General features: G+C 49.4%; 1 protein-coding gene across 1 annotated transcript in view; it reads left to right on the top strand.

The window, feature by feature from the left end:
- Positions 1-245: 245 nt before the first annotated feature.
- The window catches only part of LOC146204666 (uncharacterized), a 43,402-nt gene continuing 30,446 nt past the window's right edge, over positions 246-13,201 (top strand). Inside the window, exons 1-2 of the mRNA XM_084589372.1 lie at positions 246-625; positions 10,454-10,702. Coding sequence (XP_084445498.1) covers positions 571-625; positions 10,454-10,702 — 304 coding nt within the window. The 5' untranslated portion in view covers positions 246-570. The remainder of the gene's footprint in view (positions 626-10,453; positions 10,703-13,201) is intronic.

Here is a 13,201-nt window from a genome sequence, read left to right as displayed (position 1 = left end):
CGGGCGCCGCGCGCAACATCCGTGGGAACAATGCCACCCCTGCACCCAGCCGGCTGATAAGCGCTTCCTCGCCTCGCGCACGTCAACGAGTCATCCTCGCGCGACAGGTGTATCAGCGGCGGCGGCGACGACGTGAGCCGCGACGTCAGCGGCGTTGCGCGGACCCGGAAGTGACCGCCGCGGGAAAGTTTGAAAAAGGGCGCGGGCGATAAGGGACCGGCGAGAAAGGACCGAGTGCAGAGCGCTGGTGGTGTCACATCGAGAGTGCGTTTGTTCTGGTGCGTTCGCGCGTCTGGTCTCTGCGCTTGTTTTTTCCCCCGCGCCGACCCCGAGCCCTCCCTCCGATCGTGCTGCCGCGGATAGACCAAGAGCGGCGAACCCGAGCGGGTAATTTTCGACAGGAAGGGAGAGGGGACGCAAGAGAGGAGATCGCCTGGCCGCGGAGACCGGCCGCCGTCCACTGCTCGTAGTCTCACCTAACGCCAGTCGCACCGAGGCAGCGGCCAGGATCGGACCTGCACGCACCCGGGTCGCGACAGCCCTCCTCCGCTCGTCGAGCACGCGGTCACCATGCGTGGAGGCGCCGGAGCAGCCATCCTTCTTCTGATGCTCGCCGTCGCCCGAGGTCAGTGACAGCTCCTCTCGCCCTCGATGACAGGTCCTTCGCTCCAAAAGGGCCGCTCTCTCAGGTGCGCGTTCGGTTCAATGAGGACGGCCTGATTGTTTTTAATGCCGTTGGCCCCGCACTGCTTAACGAAAGACTGAGCTCACGCATATTGGCCCACAAGCCTTGTGCACGGACAGCTCATAAGCAGCCGTGCTCAAGAGCTAAACATAGTTCCTTTATTTTTTGTTTGCGAAACACATAGAGAGAGAGAGAGAAAAAAAAAACAGCTGCCGTAAAATATTACTACTGCCTGTGAATTGTCGATGGTGTTGAGATGCAAGTAGCTCCAAAACTCGACTTTGCGCAGACTTCGTTTCATCAAACGAACTGCGAATTATGTGATTTTGAGCTGAAGACTCATACAGTGCAGCTTGTCTTTGCCCCAGTTATTATACATCGTCGCCCAACCAAACATCGCCTGTAGTTTTGGGATTTAGCGATGAGACGGCGTTCCGTGTTTATTTAACCTTGGTGCATTTGGTTTTACATTTAATGTAGGCAAGTGTGCTCCTACAGAACGGTACGGTATTAGTGTCAAGAAAAGAGCGTGGGTTTTACTCTAGAAAAGCTTCCTATAGAGTTCATAAAACTGATCTCTATAAGAATAAGTTACAAAACAAAAGTCTACCATCGGCACTTCAAATGCCTTCATTTGCTCAAATCATAACTTGATGTTCGAGTTTGTTCGTTTGCTTTTTATTCAATGTATATATAAATGGTACTGCACTGAGGATCCGCTTTGCTATTACAACAAGGAAGGCCCAACTCTACTGACCTTGCCAAGAGTTAAACCCCTCTCTTTGAGTATATGTAAATGTGCAGGTCCTTTTAATGCCGCCCTTGTGCACTCTTTGGTTAAAGGTCATGTCTGAATTGGCTGGAAGGGGTACACTGTTCTTAGTTTTTTTTTTCTTTTTTTTTTAAATCGTGCCCAATTTTTCGCATTAAGCGTCAGTCTTCTTATAGCAACGGAAATGAAAACCAATCGCTTGAGAGAGAGGCGGTGCTGCATCCTACTTGTGTGAGCAATACGAGACCACCTTGAGGGTCCCGATGAATTCTTCGGCAAAGATTCTTTTCGAACACATATTTATATGCTTCAATGGCTTCGTTACCTATAAGAAGCAACGCTCACAAGTGCTGCCTTTAAGACACGGTGTTTTAATGACAGAGGGACGTGTTTTTCTTCGCCTATCGTTTTCGTTTAAGCCCTGCCGAGGTTTTGGTCAGAGTGAGCTCGCATGAGTACACTATAGCCTGTTTATTTCTTCTGTGTTCCTGTTGGCTTATGACGCAGTGCAGCGCCGGAAGAAACATTGAGTAGCGCACGGCGGTAATGACTCCTCATTTAATTAGGGACTAATTTCTCTTCGTACTTACCCCCTCCGGTCGGCCCTGCCTTGCTCGTCATTCGCTTCCCACCAGAGTGAAGCACGCCGCGCAGCGAAATTTCTGTGTGCTCATTCCGTCGCTGTTTGGTCAGCTGAGGGGGTTGCCATAAGTCACGCACGGCGCCGTAGTCGACTCGGCTTTGAATATTTATTGGCCTCGGAAAGTCCATATATGACGGAGCACGCTTTGTTTCCGTTTGTGTTTTTTCTCGCGTTGTGAATCGCCGTATGGCGATCAGGTGGACGCTAGATGCGTCCCACGCTTCGTCTCGCAGACGGCTATGCATATACCTCCACCGAGTAAGAGGTGCAAGCCAGGCTGCTTTATAGAAATGTGCAATGGGAAAGCTCAACTACTACCCGTTTTGGCGCTTAGTGGAGTAGCTAATGCAAAAAGCTTCGATCGTGAGCAACGTCCGCGCATCGAATAATTTGCGCGGGACTCTCCCGCAATTTCTTTCCTCTGTGTGGTGTAACCGAGAGTGCTGAAGAATGCTTGTATTCGCATCACAAAATTAACCAAGGAGTGGCTGCGTGAACTCCGTGTCGGGCAGACCGCACACGAAGGGAAAATAACCAAAAACACACCGCTCTCACACCTCATTAGAGAGAAATCTTCCCAGTGCTTCCAAATTATAAAATTGAATTTTCCTGAGTGACAGCAAGAGTACGATATAGTAAGACAAAGAAGGAATGCGTACAGATACAGAAGAAACAGTCAGACTGATTCAAACTGTCAAGCTATCACTTAAGTCATAGGTCCCAATTTCCTGGAAAAAAAAAAAGAAAAATTTTCTTGCTCTCTGTTAACAATCAGCAGAGTTTACGGTTGATACACACTCTTGGTGTATTGTGCCAAGTCAACAAGCCGTATTATTTTTCCGTTGAAATTGCTCATCAAGTAACAGAAAGGTCACCGTAGCTCCGGATGTTGCCGTGTTTACGCCAGATTTTTTTCTCGTCTTCTGACCAGGCGAGAAGAAATTGTGGCTCGCAAAGGAACTCACTTTCTTGAAGGCACGATACGGCAACAAATTTTACTAGCTGGTTGCCGTTTATTTTTTGCACAGCGTCGACGAACGACGAAACGTCGTGTTACTGTCTTTCTTTTCGTCGTCTTATGAACGAAGTGCAGAGCAACTTTGTAGGAAGTCTGATTGTCGCACAGCCTCACGTAGTGGCACCGAACGGGCAAAAGCACCCGAGGTTGCTTTTTTGGTTACAGGAACAAAAGTCTCCCAACGAAAGAAAGGCCGCTCTGCCTGCCGGATTTTCGAGCTGCCCTGTCACCCCTTGCTCACTCTTATTGCTTAGCCCGTAGCAGCCATACTTGTCGGGTGCGTAAGTCAATAATATGAAAAACTACAAAGCTCAAATAGAGTGTTATTGCTTTTCCTCAGCGATCGCATTCATCTCTTTCTTTTACTCCCCGAAACCTAGGAATTTTCGTGTCTCTTTGAAGAAGCAGTGACCACAGCGAGTATAGTTGATGAAGGCCAAATTACCGTGTTTCCTCGTTTTGACGTCGGCTGCGCGTAGGAAGCGAGAAGGCAAAAAGAAGCAGATATTGCGTAACCTTCCTCCGGCACGTTCCGCAACGCGGCTGTGACAGCGCGCGTGCATGATGCTCGACCTCCGAATCGGGCAGCATTCATTTCGTCCAGAGGGCGCGCTGCCCTCCAATCTCGAACTGTGGCCAAAGGGTCAATGCTACCTGCCTTCGCCGCACAGGCGGCCGCAGCAGACACCGGAACGGATCCCAGTGTTCGCTGGGAATGGACCGGCTGCACGACTCGGATGCAAAAGAAACAAACCCGCGGAGACTTGTCTCGTCGTGGGCAGCATCCCTTCCTCCTATGGGGTTGCTCCTATCAGGTGTTTTCCTCCGTCTTGTCCGTGACGCGTAGTGAAGAGCTGAACGAAAGAAGAGCGGAGAAGGAGCGTGTATCGAAAAGCAACGAGAAAGAAGAGCGCGTACGCCGGAGAAACGGGGTTGCGCCATTGGATGGGACGAGAGAAGTGCTCTAATCGTCGTTTAGCATCGCCATTCCGCGTACTGACATATCATTCACTTCGACACATGGCGTTGCTTGTCTTCTTAATCGTGTCAGTCCTTCGTCTCGAAAGCACAAAAATGCAAGGAAACATAGGGAACGAACGTACGCCTGAGAAAATATTGCCCGCTATCTGTGGCTACCTGGACACGGGACCATATATTGCACGCACCAATTTCACCCTAACGAAAACCCAGGCGGTAAATCAATGACAGCAGTGGCAAGGCTGCAAGTTCATACTCGCAGGCCGCTTATCCTGTGCTCCTGGGAGAGGTCGCCGTGCCGACTGCTGGGGCTCCTGTTTCTCTTTCGGTTCACTGCATGCTTTAGACAATTGGGACAAATGTCTATTTTACGGTCCCTTGGGGAGATACGGGAGCAAAATAGGGACTGCGATAACCTTGTCAATGTCTAAAACGCGTCTACAACGCTGTAGCGTTGCAATTACCGTCAGGACATAAACATTGCGGAAGTATCAAAATATCACTTGGTTGTCGAAAGGGGGATGCAAGAGGTCATTCTGTCGAAATATTGCAGTAATAGCTCCTGCCCTACCGAAACTGGCGGTAATTCTGCGCTCATCACAGGAGGATCACCTCACGATGTTCAACTCTCCCTTGCTTTCCAAAACGCTGCTGGAAGGCCCATTTGTCAAAAAGGATAGCGCTAAATTCCTTTCCCAGGGGGCACATATTTGTATTATTGAATCCCTGATGCTGCCAGTATGCAACTCGCCCTTTCGAGTTAATTGAAGCTATTGCAGCCCGTACCCAGAAATTTTGGATACGTACTGGGAAACAGTTTGACAATCTGTTCACATATTCTATAACTTTACCATAACAATTAACATTTCCGCAGTTCCTCCCTCGGCAGACTTGTAGTTATTTTCCCGACGTTCACGCGACAAAGTGACACTGTGAACAGCTAGGTACGGCGCAGTGATCAAATTTTACCCGGGGTCTCGTTAAATAAAGCACCTGTGGTTTGCGCTCGTGCGTTGCCGATCAAGACATCCTGCCCTCTTCCTCAGTTTAAGCTTCTGAATTTAAAAATGGCTTTGTCAAGAGCTGTCTATCCCATTGTAACAATGTTTGGAACGGCAACAGTTTCACGCGAGCCCCATGACGCACTCCGGTGACCCCAACTATTACCAGCAGAGTGGTTCGCGCATTTTTGATAACGGCTCTGCGATGGCTTGGCAGCTGTAGCCGTCTTGGCTTAAGAAGGCCTGGACACAAAAGCAGCCAGGGGCTCCTCGTGCCGCTCGACTGTCTTTAGGGACTAACAGTTCGGTAACGGGCAGTTCCGCCACACAATGCCTATCCTTGCGAAGAATAAGCTGTTACTGACATATGAAGTCCGCCATTCTCGTTTCTCTTTGCGTGCAAGGAGGTATTACGGTGCGCAGGGTAATGCTGGGTTGGCCAAGAAAACTGCGCAAAACGGTCCCAACATCCGGATGCCAGGAAGGGTGCCAAAAAAGGCTTTGCGGTGGCCTCCCGGACCCCGCCGCCTGTTTACGCGCGTGCAATACGCAGGTGGGGCCACGAACAAAAACGCCGATGCGGTGGGACAAAATTGCGCTTTGACATTGTCGCTCCATGAGCTGTCATTTGCCCGATCGTTTCGTTTGTACAAGTTGCAACCTTGGCGGGGGATCACGCTTCACTTGGTAGTGATTTCCCAGGAGCAGAGAGTAGGAAATCTTTTGAATAGTTTTGAAACGCGAGCGATGCGTTTCTCAAGATGTGCCAGCATTGTCTTGCTATACTTTAGCGGGCCGGCCGATATGACAGCAACCACGAAGGCGCTGTGCCGCTCTACAGTGACACCTGCATGGCGGACGTTTTGCCAGGTGCAAGCCTTGGGCTATGCAAATCTCGCGGGGCAGAGGGTGGATGATGATGGTGATGATGATGAGTTGTGGCTGCGCCCTTTGTATCGGGTGGGCGCAATAACGCGCCCTAGCCGGATGAAAAGATAGAGAAATGAAGAAAAGGGGAAGGGTAGAACTGCTATCACCACTATCAGCGTTAAACGCGACAGAGCTCCATCGGCCGCCATGTGATCTAGGTGTGCCTGGGAGTGGCCACTCTCGTGGTGGCAAGAGGGAAGGGTGAGGACAGAACAACTACTGTTGCGACTTCTCTTCTGAAGAGAACGAAAAATACGGGAGCCCGCTCTGTTCTCTGTCGACCGAAGTATCCTTTCGCAATTCGAAAAATAATGAAATGCCATGCACCAGCAAAAGTGGGGCCGTAACGAGCGAAGCGTCCCGTGAGTTATGCTTCGAGACCGGCCCCATTGGTTTTGCGGCTCAAACTGCCGGCGCGCGTACGCTGGTTAAGCGACAGCAAGTCAGGTGGCGGCTTGGTAAAGCGCGCTTTCTGGTTACCCGGTTTTATCGACCGCGGCGCTGTTGTGAGAAAGTCACGCGTACCAGAGTTAATCAAGTATCTTTTGCGGCCATCTCCGCCCAAAAAAGATCGGCGCCTCGCTTCTTTTTGGGGCAGTAACCAACACCGGACTTCGACGAAGGCGTAAGCGAAAGCTGCCCTCTGCGCTGCTGAGTGGGGCCAGTTCTTCGAACCTGGCTGCCCGCGCGCCGGGCCGGCCGAGCACGAGAAGGGAGGGCGACCTTGTCGGGTGTTCAGCTGGAAGCGGCGCTGTGGTGGCCTTGAGACTGGCGCCCTCGCGGGGCTCAGGAAGCGACCCGGACGAAGGAACGGGCGCAGATCCCCGCTCATAGGTTTGCGTTGCTGTGGCCGCTGCTCTCCAGGTGCGGTATCCACTTCACAGTAATTGCACCCGCGTTGGCGGGCCTTCGCTTTTCCAGGATTTGGGTACATGCACGCTGAAGGCCTCAGAAGAACATGCTAAAAAAGAAAAAAAAAAAAGCCCGGTTTATGACCGAATTAGATGTAACGCCGCAGAGGGCACATTGGGCGCCGAAACTGTGTGGGCGCTACTGTTGTATGAATGTCGAGTGCGTTCTCGTCGTTAATCTTTTTTTTTCTTTATAACACGGGCTTCTCTGCTATGAACCGGAGTTAATGAGAAGGTGGGTGCTACGATTTATCGTTGATACCGGCAGCGACGAAAGCGAATAAACTTTCGGCCGCAAGGAGAAAAAGGAGAAAAACCCAGAAAGTATAAGGAAACTAAATGCAAGGGGGGCGAACAAGTAAATAAAATCGTTACAAAACAAACCATACAAACAGAAGATGGCCTGCATGCTGATCCACGCATGTGTACAATGGCCAACACTTCCCAAAATCGCCTCAGACATCCCAGTACCAGCCAATGAACTGCACACCCGAGTTTTGCCCAATAGACGATGCGTGCACGGTTTAATGACGCTGTTTGGTGGCGTTGCCGCAAGAACATAATAAATATCACTGCCGACAGCAGTGTCGCTCGTTATGGCAGTTAGTATTTCAAAGATATCACCAGGAGGTGAAAAGAGGGGAATTTGTCAAATTTAGACCTGATGTGGACTGCACTAATTCTAGCTGGTTTGGACAGCACCACGATGAGGTTGAAGACTTCGCTGACCTATCATCTTTCATGCTCCACGTTTATGAGGACTTGTTCGCTACAGTTATTTTTCAATGTGTGTCACTTATCGGAAACCGACCGGATATCTCTCTGCATTGCAGTTCATTTCAAAGTTCACCTAGCAACTATATGCATATTTTGATCAAGCATCCTACGGTAAATACTCAGGGAAGATTGGCGCAGCGTATGGACTATACATACTCCTTATTCTAATCAATCCAAGACATGTACAGCGTACAATATTACGCAGCTGGCTACTGTCCTCGCACTGCCACGAAGTTTCGAATAAGAAAAATATGCATAAAAGACACAAACAATATGAACATCGCTCAGCGTGTTGCATGGAACAAGGGTTTTCATTAAGGTAAAGGCAACCGTTGTCCTGGCTCTGAAAGTGCGGTTAAAGGCGAACATGCAGGACGGCTTTAGTATATGCATATACGTGACGCAGTTTCGCGCCTTGAAATAATAACAAATCCCAAGCAGCTTATGAGTGTTTAATAAATTATGCAGTTACATTCATCGTTTTTATTATTACACTCCTGCACATAGCAACTCCCTTGAGCGCCTTTTTTTTTTTTTTTTTTAACTCTCCGGCCACTCCAGCAATCGCGTGTTACAGGACATTGACGTCGGCGTTGCGCCCATCAGCATTAGCCCTTGCAGCTTAACCTCGCGTCGGGCCCTTTTTTACACCTTGCGGGTTGACCACGTGCAGCTTTCTCGGACCCTGTGAGGCAAGTGTAGAATCTTCTAAGATTCTACTGTTGACGTACACTCCAGGGGATTATTTAATCTTCCCGTGCTGACTGTTGCAGAAAACCAAGGAGGTTTGTTTTTGAGGATGAAAAACCGAAACTGTAAGCATCCCGGAAAAGCATATGCGGATGTATTTATTGCTAAATGCAACCTTACGATGAGCGAAAAAAAAAATGCATTGATAACCATCTTTCCGTTGAAAAAAAAAAAAATGCTTAGCACGATTACGATACTCTCTAATGTGTAATCTGAGCGCAGCTATTTAAGCGTTTTTGCGATATATTAAGAAAAGGAATTTCAGAGGTGCTTGTATGCACGTGTAATTTTAACGAGCTCCTCATTTTCCTCACTAGCCAAAGAGAATTTCTCAGAAAAAGAGAAAGAGCCACGAGGAAGCGGCGCAAAGCTCGTGGCGCCTCTTCTGAGAAATTCTGTTTGGCCCGCAACTCTTTTCCGCTCGGTTACACTGGCAACGGCACCAAGTGTGACGCGGCTCAACCTCCCAACGGGCGCAAAAGAGCTGCACTATATATAAAAAAAACAACAAAAAAACTCACAGTTAGATCTCGCTTGTGATCACCAGCAGGAACCACAAAGCCAGTGCTCAGTAAAGGAAGACAGTGTTGACGCATGCGCGTTGCTCCAGCGGTGACGCCGCATGTAAGCACAATTGCGTGACCCACGAAACTTCGTTTATGTTGGCCTTTGTGTTAGCATTTCGTTTTGTCTCCGCGCGTTCTCCTCCGCTTCTGCGCGCCCTGTTCTCACCGGTGGCGCGCCGACAACGGACCCTATAAAAGCATCTCATGCCACGGAGCAGGTCTCGAGGAGAGTGCGCGCCATTCACTTGCATGCTCGATCATAATGCCAACACCTGTGTTAAAAAAATTTATGAAAATAATGGTTTGCAATAGTTTGATAGCATGCCGCAGGCTAAATATAACCACAGAGCAAATAAGGATGCTATTCATAGTAACTCAAATTGCTCGCCGGACTCACGTTTTGAAGTTGTCAAAATTTGTGCGTGTCAGTCTATGTGTGCAAGAACACGAAATTTGTATTTATTGCTTCTCAACACGTTCGTTGTTAAGATAGATATCCTGTTTGAGGTAGTACGCACGCTTTTTGTAGCGATATGTAGAAGCCGATACTTGGAATCTTTTATTTTTCATTTCTTTCCCCTCGCATTTATGAAGTTTACTTCTAGCCCTTGGGAGTTCGGCATGGACTATGAGACATATGGGATCAAATACTGCCTTCTGTATTGTAAGACCGTGGCGTCAGTCATACGCTTGTCATACTTTTGACGAGAGAAAGGGATTCGTCCCTTTGATGGTTCTAACGGCTAAATTTCAGTGTTAAGACTTCACTTGTGGACAACATTGACGACACGCAACTAGAGCTTCTAACTTGTGCTTTCTTTCATTTCGGTGCTGCGCTCACGACGACCAATGAATTAAGCGGGCGATAGCGCGAAACCAGGCGAACGTCACTCGTCGCTGCAGAAACGAGCAGGGAGCGAGCAGTGGGTCGTCGCACTTCCATGCGGCGGCAATGGTCGTAACTGACTGAGAACTCCCATTGTTTCGCGCCTATTACGAAGGCCGCCGTAGAAAGAGCGCCCGCTCCCCTCAATACCGGCCGTGTCATGCTTAAAATGTGCTTGTCTGGAATTTCTGGGTATGTACGCTTGGTGACAAGGCTGATGATGGCTGAGTGGCACTCATTCTCCTGTCGTGTTTTCATGTACTCTGGGGACCTTTTTAAGAGTGGTTTTTATAAGCTTCGCTTGTACAAGAGGAGGCTACACGAGGAACTGGTTCAGCGCCTATACAACATAATGCTGACTATGAGAATGAACGAAATGTGGAGCGCGTGCAAACCCAGCCCTGCGGTTGACAATAACTGCGTGTAGAAAACTATGCATAGGTGCAACAAACAGCAACTACCTGTAGCGGACGAAAAACAGCTGCGCTTCGACTCGCGGTTTGAACCGCGGTGTATATGAGACAACCTTCACACAGGGTCACCCACCGAGCGAAGCAAGTACCTGCCCATCGTTTTTCCCGAGGAGAAACCGCCTTGCGCTGCCGGTCTGGTCTGCCGCGACATCACGCTCTGCTCGCCAGCCATCCAGCAAGTGCGCAGCGGTGGCCGGCCTACCATCTGCGGCTGGAACCGCCACGTGGCCAAAGTGTGCTGCCCTGAGGACTCCCGATCCGGCACGGGTCGCCCCTACACGCCCGAATTCATCGCCTTCCGCCGTCCCTCGGGTGAGTCCCACGCTTATATAATCCTCTGTCAGTATGAGAGGCAACTAATTACTTATTTGTTATCTTAATTATTTGTATCAAGTAGCAAATAAAGGATGACGGGGGCTCATGGCGAGTCTCTAGCGGGCAGGCGCCACCTACACCGGTCTCTTCACAGTACCGCGGAACAAAAAGTCAGCTTACATAACAGAGTAGTTTGACAGAAACGTTGAGCCAAGCTGATTAGTAACTGCTACGTGCTAAAGCGCATAAAACCAAACACTGGTTAGCATAAGCGAATAACAGTATATAACAGACTTAACTACACAGGACTCAAACGAAAGCACTATTAAGGATGAATGTAGAAATTAATACATGAAAACAAAATTGTGAATAAACTGCGACTAGACCCCGCCTCTTGAAAAGGTCTGTCTTGGGATTATCAAGCACGCGATTTCTACCAGCGAAAGCAGCGAAAAAAAAAAATAGAGCTTGAAACCAGTTACGGTAGTTGACATTTTTATCTAAGCTGCCCAAAGCAGGTACGATGCTGCGAGCTTTGGTGGTGGTTCATATTGCCAGAACGGATTCTGTTTCCGGTTTCATGCTGTATTTCTACAACGATTACCATATGGCTCCTTGTACAGCGCTATGATGTGTTTATTTATACCTTCTTACATAATTCTATTTATATTGCGTAAAGCTCTGGCCTTTAAGTATAGGTAAAAGAAGAAAAAAAATACAGGGGTTCAACGTTGCTGAACCAAATGTGGAGCGAAAGCTTTAGCTGCGCGTGACCGAGCGTTGCATCGAACATAACCAGCTTTCCGTCGACCGCATCAAAGTACAGTGGCGTTCTATGCAGAACCCACTTTCATGTTCTGCGCATGCAATGCCGGCCGACGCTTTCCTGCTCCACTCGGTCAGCTCTCAGCGGCGGTGCGCGCATACGCAGTGCGGAAACCACCTTTCTCCTCTCCTCGCCGGCGCGCACATCTGCCGGGATGCCTCTCCTCCTCCTCTCTGTGGCGAGCCCCACATACCTGACGAGTCACTGGGTGACCCGCGAATGGTTTGTTCATGCGCAGTGACGCTGCATAACGAGGCACATGGCGTCACGAGTCGGCGCAGCGGCGGAACACCGTGGAATGGCGCAGCTGGTTGTCATGGTTACGGCGCATGCGCAGTTGTGCCTCGGATAGGCATTGCGAAACTCGCTTCTACTAACCCAGTGTAGCTTTTGCTGCAAAATACAGAACAACCGAAGAAGGAAACGCGCATTTTATTTGCGAGCACATCGTTGAGAGTGCAGGAAAAATGTGCATCTTCAGTATAGCTGGGTGCGCCTTCCAGATGTCACCACTCCCGTTAACTGCGCCTGCATGCAAATGAATCGGTACCAATGCGTGACAAACTGGGACAACCATCTCGAGCAGTGGTTGTTTGTCATTAAGCTCGATCCGTGGATCTTCTACGCCATAGACTGCGTTATGTACCAAGTTAAGAACGTCCTATCTAATTGGGAACTGTGAACTGCATGGCGTTCAATTTGTGTCTCTGAGTGCTTTGCATCTTACGTTTTTCTTTGAACATTGCGGTCTCCGATCACAGGTCTGTGACAGCTAATCTCTCATATATGTCAGTGCTACCGTGAAGTTTATGGCCAAGTTTTGGGAAAGACAATTCTTCCCTGCCTTCGGACCTGGGTTGCGGATAGTTTCAGTCACACGTATAAAAAAAGCACTGGACAGGCAGCAACAACCACAGAACAGAGACTCTGGGCACTGGGTCTCTCATAACGCTTCTGCTGCCTAACAAAGTTTTCATCTTTTATTACACAGCAGTGTACACAGCAGTGAAAAGGGAACGTGCAAAAAAAATTGTAACACTGCGCAGACCCTGCAAAGCGCGGTAATAGTCAACGAAATAATGAAAGATAACAGGCGTACAAGGTGTAGGTACTCCAGGGAATACATCCTGCAACGTGCGGTTTCAGATCATGGCGATCAGCACCCCAATGATGAGCGCCTGTGAAGAGGTGCTGAATGGCACTTCATTGGATAGATAGATAAACACGATAGGCCTTTACATGGCATACGCGGGGGAAACTGGTTAGAGAGCCCGCGGTACTGCTTTCCCCGGGCTAGCGTCAAGTGCGGACAGCAGCCAAGCGGGCGAAGCTCAGGGAGCGCATATTGGAAGGGTGTACTACACTGTCAGGAATACATGCGAGCTCAGCGTGCGGAGGAGACATAAGGTGCATGCCGCTTTCTATAGCGGAGTATTAGGAAGGCTGCCGCCACTGTTCTGCTGGCGGCGTTGCTATGTCATCTAGACTGTAAACTTCCTTTTAGATTAATGCATACAAGTCGCGCTATACTCATGCAGGTAGAATCCAAGTCGTCACCCTCCACTGTCAAGTCGAAAGGAGGGTCTGCAGCAATGCCGGTGCGGTCGCTTACTGGCGACGCCATCGTCGGCTACCGCTATCGACGAGGCGCAAGCGCTATGGCCTTTGTT

The sequence above is a fragment of the Amblyomma maculatum genome, chromosome 1, assembly GCF_055883805.1.
Source record: "Amblyomma maculatum isolate TAMU_Amacu chromosome 1, ASM5588380v1, whole genome shotgun sequence".
Taxonomy (NCBI): Eukaryota; Metazoa; Arthropoda; class Arachnida; order Ixodida; family Ixodidae; genus Amblyomma; species Amblyomma maculatum.
This window is presented reverse-complemented; position numbering and strand designations above follow the sequence as displayed.